We start from the raw sequence: 14,014 nt of genomic DNA on the forward strand, positions 1-14,014 counted from the left end.
TGTTCTGGACCCTTTGGATATATGCACTTCACTGGGAGATTCTAAGATGCTTCCCAAATCAAAACCAATATCTTCTTTCCTTCTCCCTTATGAGTTATGAAACACTTTCCCTCCCCTTCTTCTTTGATTTAATTTATTTGCCAGAGATTTTTCTGCTCTGGGGCTGAAGATGGAGGACCAAGGAAGAAATTCGATGAAATAGAGATGATTCAAAGATCTGAAATATTTTATCCTCACTCGATATAAAGTAAATTATTTTTTCTCCTTTCCAATAACCATCATTTCCCTTGATCTTGGAATCACTCAAAACCTAGCCACTGAGTCCTGTATAAACTAATGCTCTGTCCCAAGATCTGGAGAAAGATGAAATACTGGTACCTGTACAGATTGTACTAGCTTGATTATATTTACAGTTATGAGATACCGCAAATTTAAGAATGCCGATTTTTTCTCATCACTGAGTATTTATTATATATAACAAATACATGGGAAAGAAAAAACTATATTGTGTGATATAAATAGTTTATTTACATTACAGAAAAACATCAAGACAATGTATACTATTTCAAATATATCCATACATAATCAAATATAGCTGTAGTACATGTTTTCATTGGTGTAGATTACCACAAATGCAAGGCAACATGTGTAGATCTCTTGTCTTATTCTTTTGTCTATAATACTGTATTGTGTAGTCCAAGCTTTCGGTAGTCCGGCCACTGTGCAACATGCTCCCTTTAGATTAACCTCGTGGACGCTCTTGTTGTGTTGTCTGAACTGTAGTGCCCTGTATTTTGCTTCTGTCTGTGAATTCTGTTGCTTCTGGGACATTTCCTAGAAGGTTGGAAAGTTTACAAATCTTAGTCCAGTGCTATTCTAGAATCACAGAGTGAAGTTGTGGATTAGGCAAGTTATTAAAATATTTCAGATGAAAGAATTTATTATTAGTAGAGGCTGGGATTATTTGGGAAGAGGTGTTCTTTTTTTTTTTTTTTTTTTCCGCTTCTCCTTGCAGTTGTCTTTAAGTGTCTGTTGTGGAGGATCGAGGAACAGAGGCAGAAGCTGAAAAGGAAGTTTACCTAGTCCTCAACTGCTTACTCATTAAAACACAAAGAATGACTCAGCACAATGCAGTCAAGCAAGTCCTGAGCTCATCTAATTTCACTTTAAAGGTCTTCAACAATTTCATATTGTAAATGTCCTAGGGGTGAATGTTGTATTGACATTTCAATGCTGCAAGTTTAAACCCTATCAAACCAGAGGATGAGCCAACTGTTAATATCTGATATGTAGTGGAAAGGGATCTTGTTTTGTATTAGCCTAATATTATTTTTGTCCATTAATACTGTAAGCTAAAGACATAAATTGGTACCAATTATTTAGCTTCTATAAACAGCTAATATTCAGTCAGATTATCTGTAAAGCTCTGATCTTGTATCTTTTCTCTTGTAATACAAGGATGCTTTGACAATGCAAATAAGAACAACATAAAGTTCATATAAAGTCCTATTATAATAAACTGTGGGGTATCAGAGAATATATATTCATATATATGTTTATAGATGAATAAATAAATATACATAGTATGTGTTTGTGTATACATATATATAAATATATATATATATATATATATATGGTCTTTTCTGGGGGGAGGTCGGCAAAATGACCATGGAGCTGGAAGTCACATTTCCAGCAAGTGGGAGGTGGAGACAAAAAGACTGAAAATCCAACTTCTCAAGATGGTAACTCTTTTCATTCCAGAATGTGTCTCTAGATGTCCATATTTTTTATGACGCACATTGTATTTAGGAGGGCAGTGGTTTAATTAAAATAGTAAAGAAAAACAAGGAAGAGAAATTAGAAAAAAAAGAAAGTGGGAAAAAGAGAAGAGAAAGAAAAGAGGTGGAAAAGGGGAGAGATCAGGAGGGGAAGAGATTGGAAGAAAATAGGAGAGAATGAGGGACCTCAGCTCTGTGAGATTTTGTAAATCTCTTAGCAACTAGATATGTTGGAATAGGTCTTGACAGACATGTGTGGCCAGGTCGCTAGGAAGGAAAGGTTTAGGGCTGTGGGGGAGATGGCCTAATTGGAAAGTCTAGTTTTTAAGCAGAATGTTTTCAAGTGAATGAAATGAATCCACACTGGGAATAGTGTGGTCTATTGACTAGTACAACTCCTGGAAAGGCTTTGGAAGGCTTGGATGTCCTAGGATAGCATTGAAATAATGCTAATTTAGCTCATATGCTATTTTTCCTTCTCAAAAGTAAACAGAGGATAGGGTTGGTTTTGTTTAAACATGGAAAATGAAAATGTCCATATGCCTTGATAAAATGGCTGGCTCTCATTTGGAGCTCAGTTTAGGTTGTCTTGAGCATCAGAATACACAACATCATGACCTGCCAAGGGCACTATGAGCAGTGATTAAGTGCGCAGGCTCTGACACTAGGCAGGCTGGACTCCATTTCTGCCCTTGTTGCTCAGCTGTGTAAACTCAGCAATTTGTTAACTTCTCATACCTCAGAGTCCCTATCTTAAAAATGGGGATAATTGTTCCTTCTTCGTAACATTATTAAATGTATATATGTGTGCCTGTGTGTGTGTGTACACACATATATGATACATACACACACATATAGTATATACACACACAATTCCTGGTGAGGTAAGGACTCTGCGTATTCCAGTTGTGTTTATTATGTATGGAAATGGAATTGTGATTAATAACAGACCTGAAAACATCTGCTAAAGCATTTAAACTTTTGCATTTTTGTCAGTACATGAAGTAGGAAATCAAATTGTTATGAGATTATATCTATTAAATACAAATTTTGTTTTTCATGTACTGATATTCCTTAGATATTAGAAGGCTCCAGACTCTTAGAGTAATGTGGTGCAGTTTCCTGTGTTTTAGATTCTTTTCTTTTATACTCTGTATTTTTGGTTACTTGAGTTATCTTTTTGTTCCCCAGAATCTATTTTAATATAATCCATTGACTCACTTGGCATCTAAACGTGAGAGTCGAGTTGATGAACTCAGCTTGGCTTAGAGCAGCACAAAGCTCCAGTCAATTATCTACCCTTAAGCCTTTCTGCCAGGCAAGGATTTATGAACCATATTTTGTCTCTTTCAAGAGCAAATGCCACACTTGTCCTTAAAGAAGATAGTGCAATACAGACACTGAGATATATTATGGTCTTTATTTTCTAAAGATATGATACCTTCTTTTATTTTCCTGTCTTTGGAAAATAATTTTTGGGGAAACATTCTGATTTACTGTGAGCTGTACAAATGAATGGAAGTCTAAATGCCTTGTGAATTTGGCGAAGACCTTGAGAAACTTCCTTGGAACTTTTTTCTCAAGGAAAATGAAATTGGGTCAGAAAGAAGTATCTTCAATAATGCTTCTGGTTAGACAGGACAAAAATAACATGCATTTGATTTAGAATCTAATTCTTGGTTACTATGAATTTACACTCTGGTGAAGTTAAGCAAGTACCTGGCCCCACTCCTTTACTCCAAGTCCAATGTCAGACATCACTGACTAGTCTTGGTTTTGTTTCCTGTTGAAAGTGGATGAGATCTCTGTATCTCTGTCTACCTAGCTCTCCAGGCAACAATGACCATTTGGATTGTTCTTGGGGTTTGATATAAAAGCTGGTTGTGAGATTCGTTGTATGTTTCCATATATCAAAGGTTTTAATGGTCTATAACATAATCTTTCTTGTTATAACTATTTTCTTTGAATTTTGTGATTAAAAGCTATTTTGTCAACTTAAGATAAAAATGCATTTGCTGTTTTTATCAAATATGTTAAAAATGATTATATCTGAGAGTTATACTTGGAAACATACGTACCATAAATGAGAGCTGTAACAATACTTTTCTAGGCCTTATATAGAATCTGTTCTGACCTCATTTGGCATACTGATCTGGGTAAATAAGAAACGCTGTTATTTAAATAGTCTGTTAGAAGTTTGAATGAAGACTGACTTTTCATAGTTAAAAGAGAGAAGCATATTTAAACAAAGACTGGAATTATATATTAGAAATAAAAAAAAAAGACCTTCGCTTTGAAAATAAATAATCCCCATCATAATGCAAAAATAAGGAAAATAATTTGTTCCACTCCAGCATGAAAATCAATGTCTTTTCATTTGGCTATTCAAATGCTGTTATGATGAGGAAATAGGACTCCAGAGAATGGATGGTTGCAGAGTCCATGAAAGGACTCATAATTAGAGTGATCTGATTAAGACAAGGAGGAATAAAATCTCCCTTTATTTGAATGGCCTTGAGTATCGTTACTGACCTTGTGATACAGAGGACCACCACACAGATGACAGCAATCTGGATCGTTCCAATCACCGCTGCGATTAAGACGTACTGAAATCGTACAGGGCCGGGGACAACATAGAGAACACTGTAGTCCTTTTTTTCACAGTGTTGGCCAGTATAGCCAGCATCACACCTGCAAGAAATTATAGTGTCCAGTTACCTGTAGCTGCTGGATCCATTTTTGTAGGTGGCCGACAGGCATTTATGTTCATGATGACATTAGCGCTTTTTGTCTCCCTCTCTAAAAAAATGGTGCTTTGTAGATATGGTTCTCAACTACTTATTTTCAACATGACATCTTTGTGTTTTTGGTTTTGAAGATATGTGGGTTCTTTTTATACTTATAATAATGAATTCTGAAGATTGGAGGATTGGTAGATAATTTGTGATGATAATACAGAGACAACAGATGTCCAGGGATAATTTTCTCTCTGTTTTTTTCAGGTGAGCTTTACATTTTATTTAACTTGCTGTTTAATCAACCTAAGTCAACGAGATTATTTGAGAAAAGGTTTGTTTCTGATGACATGGGTATAAAAAATAGGGCTATGTATTTATTTAGTTTGGGATAAAGCCTTCTTTATGTTACCATTAGAATAATTGTTGAAAAATATTAGGGCCAGAGGTACAATAAGAGTAATTTCTTTGATTATTATGGTCATAAAGTCTTCTGCTTATGTTAGAGAGTTAAATTTCAGAAGAAAAAAGTAATTATGATGAAGGCAACCCTGTTCTGTAAAACAAGCCCACGTGCTATCCATCTGAGAAGCAACGCTACCTCTCACTCAATCAACCTTCACCAGAAAGCTCAGGGAAACAATCTGCGTGTTAAGATTGACATTTGACAATGAAATGAGAAAACAGCTCACGTAAAAACAATACTAATGGGGAGCTACTTGTCATTGACTTTGTGCAATTATTTGAGTACTGCACTTTGAATTCCTGGTCAGTACATCCTGGGCTGTTTCCTCTCTGCATCAGAAGGGTTTAATGATGGGGACTCTGCTGAGGATGACACGGCAGCAGAAACAACTTCCCAGTTATGTTCCCTCTGCCTGACTTCACTGGAAGGCAGGTGCTAGTATATTCAGTGAAGGAAAACATGAAAGGAAGCCAGTTCTTGAGGAGAGAGGGAGAGAGAGAGGGAAAGAGAGAGGGAGACAGAAGAGAGAAAGACAGAGAAAGGGAGAAACCCCTTTCAATGTATAGCAACACACAACCTATTTCATCATATGCCACTTGTATATTCCTTTAATAACAACACATTCGTTTTTCCACTTTGGCTTTACCATCTCTGAAATAATTACGTTCTACCATGAATATTCAGCAGATATTTATATTTATTAACTAAATCCAGGCAAGCAATTTCTTTGTGTCTCAAGTGAGTTTGAAACTGTAGAGGTGTAGCTAATAATCTCACTATACAAGTCACATGGATAGCAGATCGACAGAAAAGAGTGTGCGCCTAGCAACACCAAGACTGATCATATTTATGAGAAGACCTGAGGATTTTGAAAAGGTGACCTCCCCAAAGCAACTATGTTATCTAATGGACAGAAAGGCCTCATCCATTCATTTGTTCGAGAAATATTTATTGAGCACCTGATATGTGCAAAGTGTGTTCTGTGCCTAGGGGAAAGTGGTGAATAAAACAGAGGAGCCTGTGTCTTTAAGGAGCTTGTGATGCCCAAAGCACAATTTCAAATTATACTAGAAAAGTATACATAATAATGTGTTGCATAGTACTTGGGTGTGTAAGGCACACACATTTTGTGATTTGCTAGTGGGAGTGTGTGTGTGTAGGAGATGCAGAGAAAAGCTTTGCTGCTGATCACTCATTCAGGCAGAATGCCATCCAACTCTCCGTAAACATCCAGAATTTAGTTTTCACATTTTTACTTTATACATTTTAAAAGTTAAAGGGTGAAAATATTACCTGCAAGATGGCTCCTGCATATTGATAGAATGTTCACACTTTCCGTGCATGCAGAAGCCGTTGTAATGTTCTGGGCAAGGTATGTGGTGTTCTCTGGCACTTTCTTCTAATTTGTTAGCATTCTCTGTGAACATAGATAAAAGCAAGCACCCCTTGTAAATACTTTCTTAGCCTGGTAAGATCAACCAGTACATTAAGAAGCAAAGTACAGTAGGCAAAGATATTTTAAAACGGCAAGAACTAAAAGGCCATGTTTCAGAAGAAAGAGGGAGACGGCACTGAAAGACAGACATCGTTACAATTGTGTTTTAGAGATGAAACTGCAAAATTACCCAGGGCTTTTCATGCTTTTATGTAATTTCCTACATCTTTAACAGCCAGTGGTGTTTCTACGAGTTGTCAGAGAGCTTTAATTTTCCTTGTGTAAAGACCATACATTGATCATAAAATAATTCAAGAAGTAATTTTCTATTTTTTGAAATTCAAAGCCCAGCATAATGTCCCTAAAAGTAAATTGCTGCAATACCTTGATACTTGCTCAACGTGGGAGCTTAAAAGTTAAAATACGGCAGCGTTCAATTGTTAGACGTTTTCCAAAACTAAATGCAAATTTTAACAAATGTATTCTTTCAGGCTTTTTTCATCTACGGTGAACATGAATTTTACTAGCATCCATACATTTTCTTATTGTCAAAATAAAGCTATTGAAGGAGCAAATGTTACTTCATAATCACTTATGTAGACACTAACACAGCACATACAGGATGCTATAAGTGTATTCTAATGCATAATATTTGGCCGATGTTAATAATGCTATGTGAAATTTAAACTTATGATAAGGAAAAAACTTATGTTCTAAAATGAACCCTTTCGCCTGTCATTAACAAGTTTCATTTGTTTTCTTATGTTTCTATGAAGATATTACAATATTTTTTATGATCTTTTTTAGTCTAAATATATTTGCTTCATATTTGTAAAGCCATCTCTAAGAGGTCTTTTGATTCTTTATGTTCATTTTATAATATAAAGTTTTGCCTTTTCTGAGTGTCTTCTATAATCTGCGATATCCTTTAAAACTCCTCTCCAAACACATGAGAAATATAACTTTCTTGACTTCAATCTAAAGATGCTCTTCAACACCACCGTAATTGGTCAGCAGTAACGGAAGATTGAGAATGAATTACTCTTTTAATGAAATAGATTATTTCCAGATAAGGCTATAGTTTTTTATTATTGTGCATCCCTTATCATTTTTACTGGCTGTCACGGATGATGAGCATATTCATCAGGAGAAAAAAACTTTTGGTATTACTGAATCAGACAAATGTATTACTTATGTTGAAGCAGAACGGTAACATATTTATATATTTTAAGATCTAGGTGTCATCTACAAAACATTAAAGCTTGGTAAATTGTTAAATATGTTAAGTGCTTTCTGTGTAGAGATATTTATATACATTGCTATGATGGATAATATTTCAGATTACATATCCAAATTAATATCGGATTCATCATCAGTATGCTAGAGAAACTGGAAATGGCATTGAAATCATTCATTGGTTCTATATCTGTGTCTTTTTACCAATTTAGGTGATTTTTTGTTTGCATTATACTATTTCTATTTTGCTAATTGCCGTTAAACTGAAGGAATCACTTCCATGGAAAAGACCGAGAATATACAGAACCTTCTCTTTCAGTTTCTCCCGTTCTTCAAAGCTACTTTGGAATTTTGTGGCATAGTCATTTTGGTAACAAACTGCCCCTGCAGTGAGCAAACACAGCAAAACTGAAATGGATAATGTAGGGTGAAATTGCCAATATGGGAATATGTGACCAAAATGGGCCACCACGGTATTTCAATGCACCTCGAGAGGCTTGTGGTCATTCATGAATCCATGGAGAAAACTGGGCTCATCCTGCGCCAGGGCCAGGGGGCTGCAAGCTAGAGTGGTCAAACCGTGCACCTGCTGGTTAAAGGCACACTTTAGCAGTGGGTTTTGCTGGCCCCACTGTTGATGTAATGAACCAGCACTGATTTTCACTCTTATTTCTGGATCTTCTCCCCATAACAAGCTATTCAACACTTGTATTTAGTGTTCGTTAGTAACCCTTCAGTGCTTCTGCACACCTGCATGCAGGAGAATTTCCTGTAACTTCCCTGCATTTCAGCTATAAACTATGATAGTGTTTTTAAAACACATCTTATTAGGGGCTATTTTTTTCTTTCTGTCAGTTGCAAAAGAAGATAAAGAATTTTCTTAACTCAAAATCTAGCTTTTAGGCTATTTCATTTTTAACTCTGTTCCTCACTCCATACTGTTTGTTTCTGGATTTGTACCACATCCACAATTATGAACTGAAGTCCAAGGGCAAAATAAGAGCTTGTTTGAGTGAGGTTGTTGTCTTAGTATGATAAGAGCTATGTATTTTCACCAAGCTCATTCTCCAGACATGGTGATCACATGGGAGGGGAATAGTTTCCATCATAAAATCTGCTAATTAGTTTACTCCATTCCTTATAAGCTTAGGGTGCTCTGTTCGTAGGATATTGTCAAATAAGAAAGTAGAGAGATTGGAAATAAATGAGTAGAAGAAATGATTGCTGGGAAAGAAAATGAGGACTCATCAATACATGTCAGCAAATTTATAGTCAATCCAACGAAGTAAACCAGTTGATTGAAAACCTGAATATATAACCGCTTCTAGTAATACAATAGACATATTTAGAAATGAGATTTAAGTATATTAAGAAGAGTAGAGACACAGAAATCTAATATCCCAACCAAATATGCGTATGGACCATAGTGAAGATTTGTGATTCTGATGTTTACGCATAGGGACTCAAGCAACAATAAAGCATTTAAAGATTTAAAATCATATAAGAATGATACTTTGGAAGTCTGTATGTTCTCTCCAGTGGCTGATGATGTAGACAACAATTTCTCTGTCCTCCATTTAAAAAGAGGTTTAATGTAAAGGTTGTGCTCTTTCTTCTGAGAGAGATGCTGATGATGGTAGAAACTCTTCATATCTTTGTTTAAAATCCTCTACCAGTTTCCTGTTCAAATGTTTACAGATGGTTTGTTCTGAAAGAGATCTCGACCCTTTTAAGAAACAATTCCTGGTATAATCTGGGTTATTTGCAGCAGAGCTAACAGGGCTGCATGCCTATTACTAGTCAACACTCCAGTCAAGAGCTATAAAAGCACATTGCTCTAAAGCACAGCTACAGGTATTGTGTCTATCCTAGTGATTTCAGGAAAAGAGACAGAGAGGGCTGAAGAGAGAGAAGGAATGGTGAATGGCAAGGCCTTACCTCACCATAAGGTAAGTAGAAAGGAAATAGAGCCAGGCAGAGGCGTTCAGAGAGTTAAATCAATAGAGCCAGAGTGGGGTGTATGTGTGTGTGTTTACCATTACTCCTGCCTTCTTCTCCCCAAAAAGCTGGAAATAAGATGTCATTCAGAGAATTAATCCATTAAAGTAACACATCATGGGTCAAAGCAGAAATATGACAGTATAAAATTTGACTAAAACTATTCGTATATCTGAAGAAAGAATGTTTCCCTTTGGACAAGGGTCAGAGCTTGGCAAAAAGAGCATCTGCAAGTCAAGTTGTGTCACCTATTCAAGTGCTCCTCAGAGTGGTGTGCCCCGAGGAGCCAAGTGAAACTAGGAAACCCAGAGGCCCAGTTGCAGAGATGGATGCACTAGGCTATCAGCATCTGATGCTGTTAAATATTCACTCAGTCAGCCCATTTCTCTTGTTTACTTTAATTTCACTTCTATTCAAGCCTCCTCATTGGGAATGGCTTTGACAGTGTCACCTGAATATCATATCCCTCTGACAGTTATCTATTTTGTTTGAGAGAATAGACAGGTTTTGAGTTTCTATGCCCTTTTTGGGGCACAAATCAGCCTTCTTCAGCCCACTCACTTCTGAGATTTTCTATGATCAAATTTCTGCACCTATTGGCTAGAGGACCAGACCCTACCCATAATGCACTACAGTCTCGGAGGCTGTTTGGGCATTGGTCGGATGATATTTCTCTGGAGATACCCCTATTTTGCTTTCATCAGGCTTTTCTTTCGAATATAAACAAATCCTTTAGACCACTGATTACCCAGGAAGGTCTGAGAGAAAGTTGGAAAGATCCTAAACTAGAAGTATCATCAAGATTTAGTGGATGTCTTGGAGAGGCGGATACCTACTACATATTTTTAAGCAACTAGAGTTGTTCAATAGGGAGATGAGTCGTATAGTGAAAGAGTGAGTTTCTGGTGGTGTTAAAAAGGAGCTGTGCTTCCATCGCTCAGATGGTGTAGATTGTTACTTTGTGATGGATCAGATTATTTCAGACCTCTAGATTCTTTGAACTCTAATATTTACTTCTATTGCTAATATTTATTATAAGATTATTTTTGATACTCTGGGAAAAATAAGTGGAGAAATAGGGATATTATTCAGATACAGTAGATGAAGGAAATCACTTTGCCTTAATTATTGGGAATTCTACTTTTTCAAAGAGTGTAAAATGTCTTAAATATTTACTATGTCTACAAATCAGGCCTAGCATAATGTGATCTTCATTATGTATTGTCTTCCTTGTGGGGAATAATATGTTTTTGGATCGAAATTCAATTTTTTTTTCCTGAGGATTCTCCCTCTGCTAACATCTGCTGCCAATCTCCCTCTTTTTGTATGTGAGCCACTGCCACAGCATGGCCACTGAGAGACAAGTGGTGTAGGTCTGTGACTGAGAACCACGCCTGGGAACCAAACCTGGGCCACCAAAGTGGAACACACTGAACTTAACCACCAGGCTACCGAAGCTGGCCCTAAATTCAATTTTTAACATCACGCTTTAACATCACAAATTATCTTGACCAGCTCATACTGATAAGTTGTACAGTTTGGTTTATTATCTTTTCAACTGTCTTTTCCTGTGGGCACACAAAAGGTGCCACACTTTTCCAGCAAACTAAAAATTTCCACTTTGAATGTATTTCTATAACACTTCTATTTTTTTATGTTTAATAACAGTACAAAGAAACCCAGCACTGGGGGGTTCATACTTGCACACCTGTGGTGATCACTTGATTTTACCCTTCAACTACTACTGCCATATCTCCAAAGCAATTTGGAAATAATCTTATTTAACCAACTAGGAAAAAACCTACCTTTCTTTCTATTATATTTATATTGTGCCTGGGACAGAAATAAATTCTGAATTTAGAAGTAAAGTCATGATTGTCCCTGTTGTTGATTAGAGCTGGTTTCAAAGAATATATATAATTCTTCTGATTCCCTCTCCTTATCTTATCGAGTATGAACATGTGAGGTGGCAGCAAAGCCTCATATCTAGCTTGAATTGCAATCGAAGTTTTTTAAAGACCGGAAAAGCATCCTATTGAACGGGTTCTGAATGTAATGCAATATGTGTTCTCACAACTGAACCAGTTCCATAAGAGCCTCACCTGCTGTTATAGTTTCTTCGAGGCACAGATGAGCAGATGAGAAGAGTCTCTCCTTTTTTAAGCCTCTAGGACAGAGACTCAAATGAGAATGCTAGATAAAAGTGACAGCCTACTGCAAGGGACATGGAGGCGTTTAAGGACACAGTTGATTCTCAAGTTTTGTAAAGAGCAGAGACCCAGTCACAACATTCCTAGTTATTTAAGCTCTGTTAAGATTTAGAAAGATAACTTCAAAACAGAGACCAAGTCCTTCAAATGCTACAAATTCAACATTTTTTCTGCAAGTTGAACATTATCCTATTTTTTCAGAAGAGCAATTAAAACTATGTGGACCCAAAATTTTGCCAATTAGGCAGTGGTATGGGTTGGGAGCAGGATGGATGGGGATGGAGAGAAATTCTTTCTTATCTCACCATCGATCAGGCACTAATATAAAATGTGAAATGTGATTATCCATCTCACCACTTGCGTGCATAAATATTTTTATTGGACATAAAATTAAAATAAACTGGAAGAAAACTAATTTTCATGTTACTACATTCTCAGGCAGGGCCCTAATGATATTATTCAAGAATTGCCTGAATTTAAGTTGAAAAAAGTACCAGCATCCGAAATAGCTATAGTAATCTGGGGACCGGAGTGATGGAAATGAAACAATACTGGATGATTATTTACATGGGCTTTTGTTATCTCAGTTTCTACTGGTAATATATTTACATAGATAAAGCTGAGAAATCTGTGAAATCTTGGGAGAGAAACTTGTATGTAACACTTTAACTTACAAAATCCAAATACAATTATTATAATTCAAGGATTTGGCATAACAAGGCTCACACAGATTTAGCTAGAAATTCTAGACTCCCAACAAATAAAGAAAACATTCTTTTCTGTTTATTATTAAAAGCCAAATAAGCAGATCTTCAGCCTTTTGCTCTATCCTCTGACTTAGAACCGCCCTGCCTGGCTTGAGATGGCAGAGCCCTCAAGAGTAAAGAGAGCAAGCTACTGGGAGAAACTGTACTCTTCCTCAAATGGTCCTTTTTGAACTTCACCATTCAGTCAAGAGCCTATTAACTCTCAGCAAGTGAGTAACTCCTATAGGTTTAGAGGATTTAGCTTGAAGACCTTTTAAAAATATAGTATTTTATGGAACTTTAGAGTCTTTGACAACACTTCGTAAATATCAGGCCTTGGGAAGAGGTAGGGAGTCTCGAGCTGGAGTTGCCTTAAGCTTATCTGTGGCAATTTGCTGCCGCTCTCCCCACTGAGCTCTGGCTGCAGCAGCCTTTCTCACTTGAAAGCTACTCTTCAAAGGCAAAGTTTACTATAAACCTTAGAGAAAGAAAAAAATTATGGGAAGTCATTTTATGCCAAGGATATTCCGCTCCCCTTCTTTCTTTTGTCTTGCACTAAATTTATGCATTTCTGGCCAAATTTCTTTGATTAGTGGCTAATCTGGGCATATTTTCTCAGTGAGCTTCTTTGGTGGCAGTACTGAAAATGACGACCAAGTGACGAGAGTCCAGGTTCTGTCCACTTTCACCTTCTGGGCTATGTCAAGCTCTTTTCCCCTCCACAGGCTGCATATGCAGAAATGGATAAACTGTTCAGATAAACCTTCTCAGGTGACCGATTTGTTTCCCTCTGGGATCCTGAAGTTACTAGTCAGCAGAGAGTGTGGGGGATTTACACTGGAGCATAGGCTGGAGCAAACACAGTAGAAACATCGGTTTTAATAATGTAGACAGGACAAAAAACGTGACTTTCAGTCATTTGTTATACATGTATTTCTTGAGTACCCTCCTTGTGTCTGTCACTGTGCTGTGGACTGTGTATGAGACACTGTTTATCTATTGGTTGTTTCCCATGATTTTGCTTGTTGTCTTCTAAACCCTCCCAAGGAAACAGATTCTCAAGACATAATAATAGTAAACATATCTACAATTACTTGCGAATCTACAACATGCCCTTCAAGGTAGATTTATAAAAATCCCATTTTGTATAACTGAGGAAACTTAAGTTCACATAGGTTTAATTACCTGTCTTAGAAATATACACAATTGATAAGTAGAACTGGGTCAAACCCAGGGCTCTTTGCAGTGTAACAGGCAGACCACACAGTTAAGAACTTATCAAAACACAAGACAACATCTGGCCTCCATTTCTTACTTATTATTTGCCCTTTATGATGCCTGGCTCTTTAACCCACCTGGATCCTACCGCTGCTCTGAAACCAATTCTTTTCTTTTTTCTTCCTTCTCCCC

General features: G+C 36.8%; 1 protein-coding gene across 1 annotated transcript in view; it reads right to left on the bottom strand.

The window, feature by feature from the left end:
- Window positions 1–505: 505 nt before the first annotated feature.
- Window positions 506–14,014, bottom strand: part of TMEFF2 (transmembrane protein with EGF like and two follistatin like domains 2) — a 225,733-nt gene continuing 212,224 nt past the window's right edge. The window contains exons 8-10 of the mRNA XM_001502318.5: window positions 6,273–6,396; window positions 4,311–4,469; window positions 506–834 (exon numbers count right to left, since the gene is read on the bottom strand). Coding sequence (XP_001502368.1) covers window positions 738–834; window positions 4,311–4,469; window positions 6,273–6,396 — 380 coding nt within the window. The 3' untranslated portion in view covers window positions 506–737. The remainder of the gene's footprint in view (window positions 835–4,310; window positions 4,470–6,272; window positions 6,397–14,014) is intronic.

Source organism: Equus caballus, chromosome 18 (assembly GCF_041296265.1).
Source record: "Equus caballus isolate H_3958 breed thoroughbred chromosome 18, TB-T2T, whole genome shotgun sequence".
Lineage (NCBI taxonomy): Eukaryota > Metazoa > Chordata > Mammalia > Perissodactyla > Equidae > Equus > Equus caballus.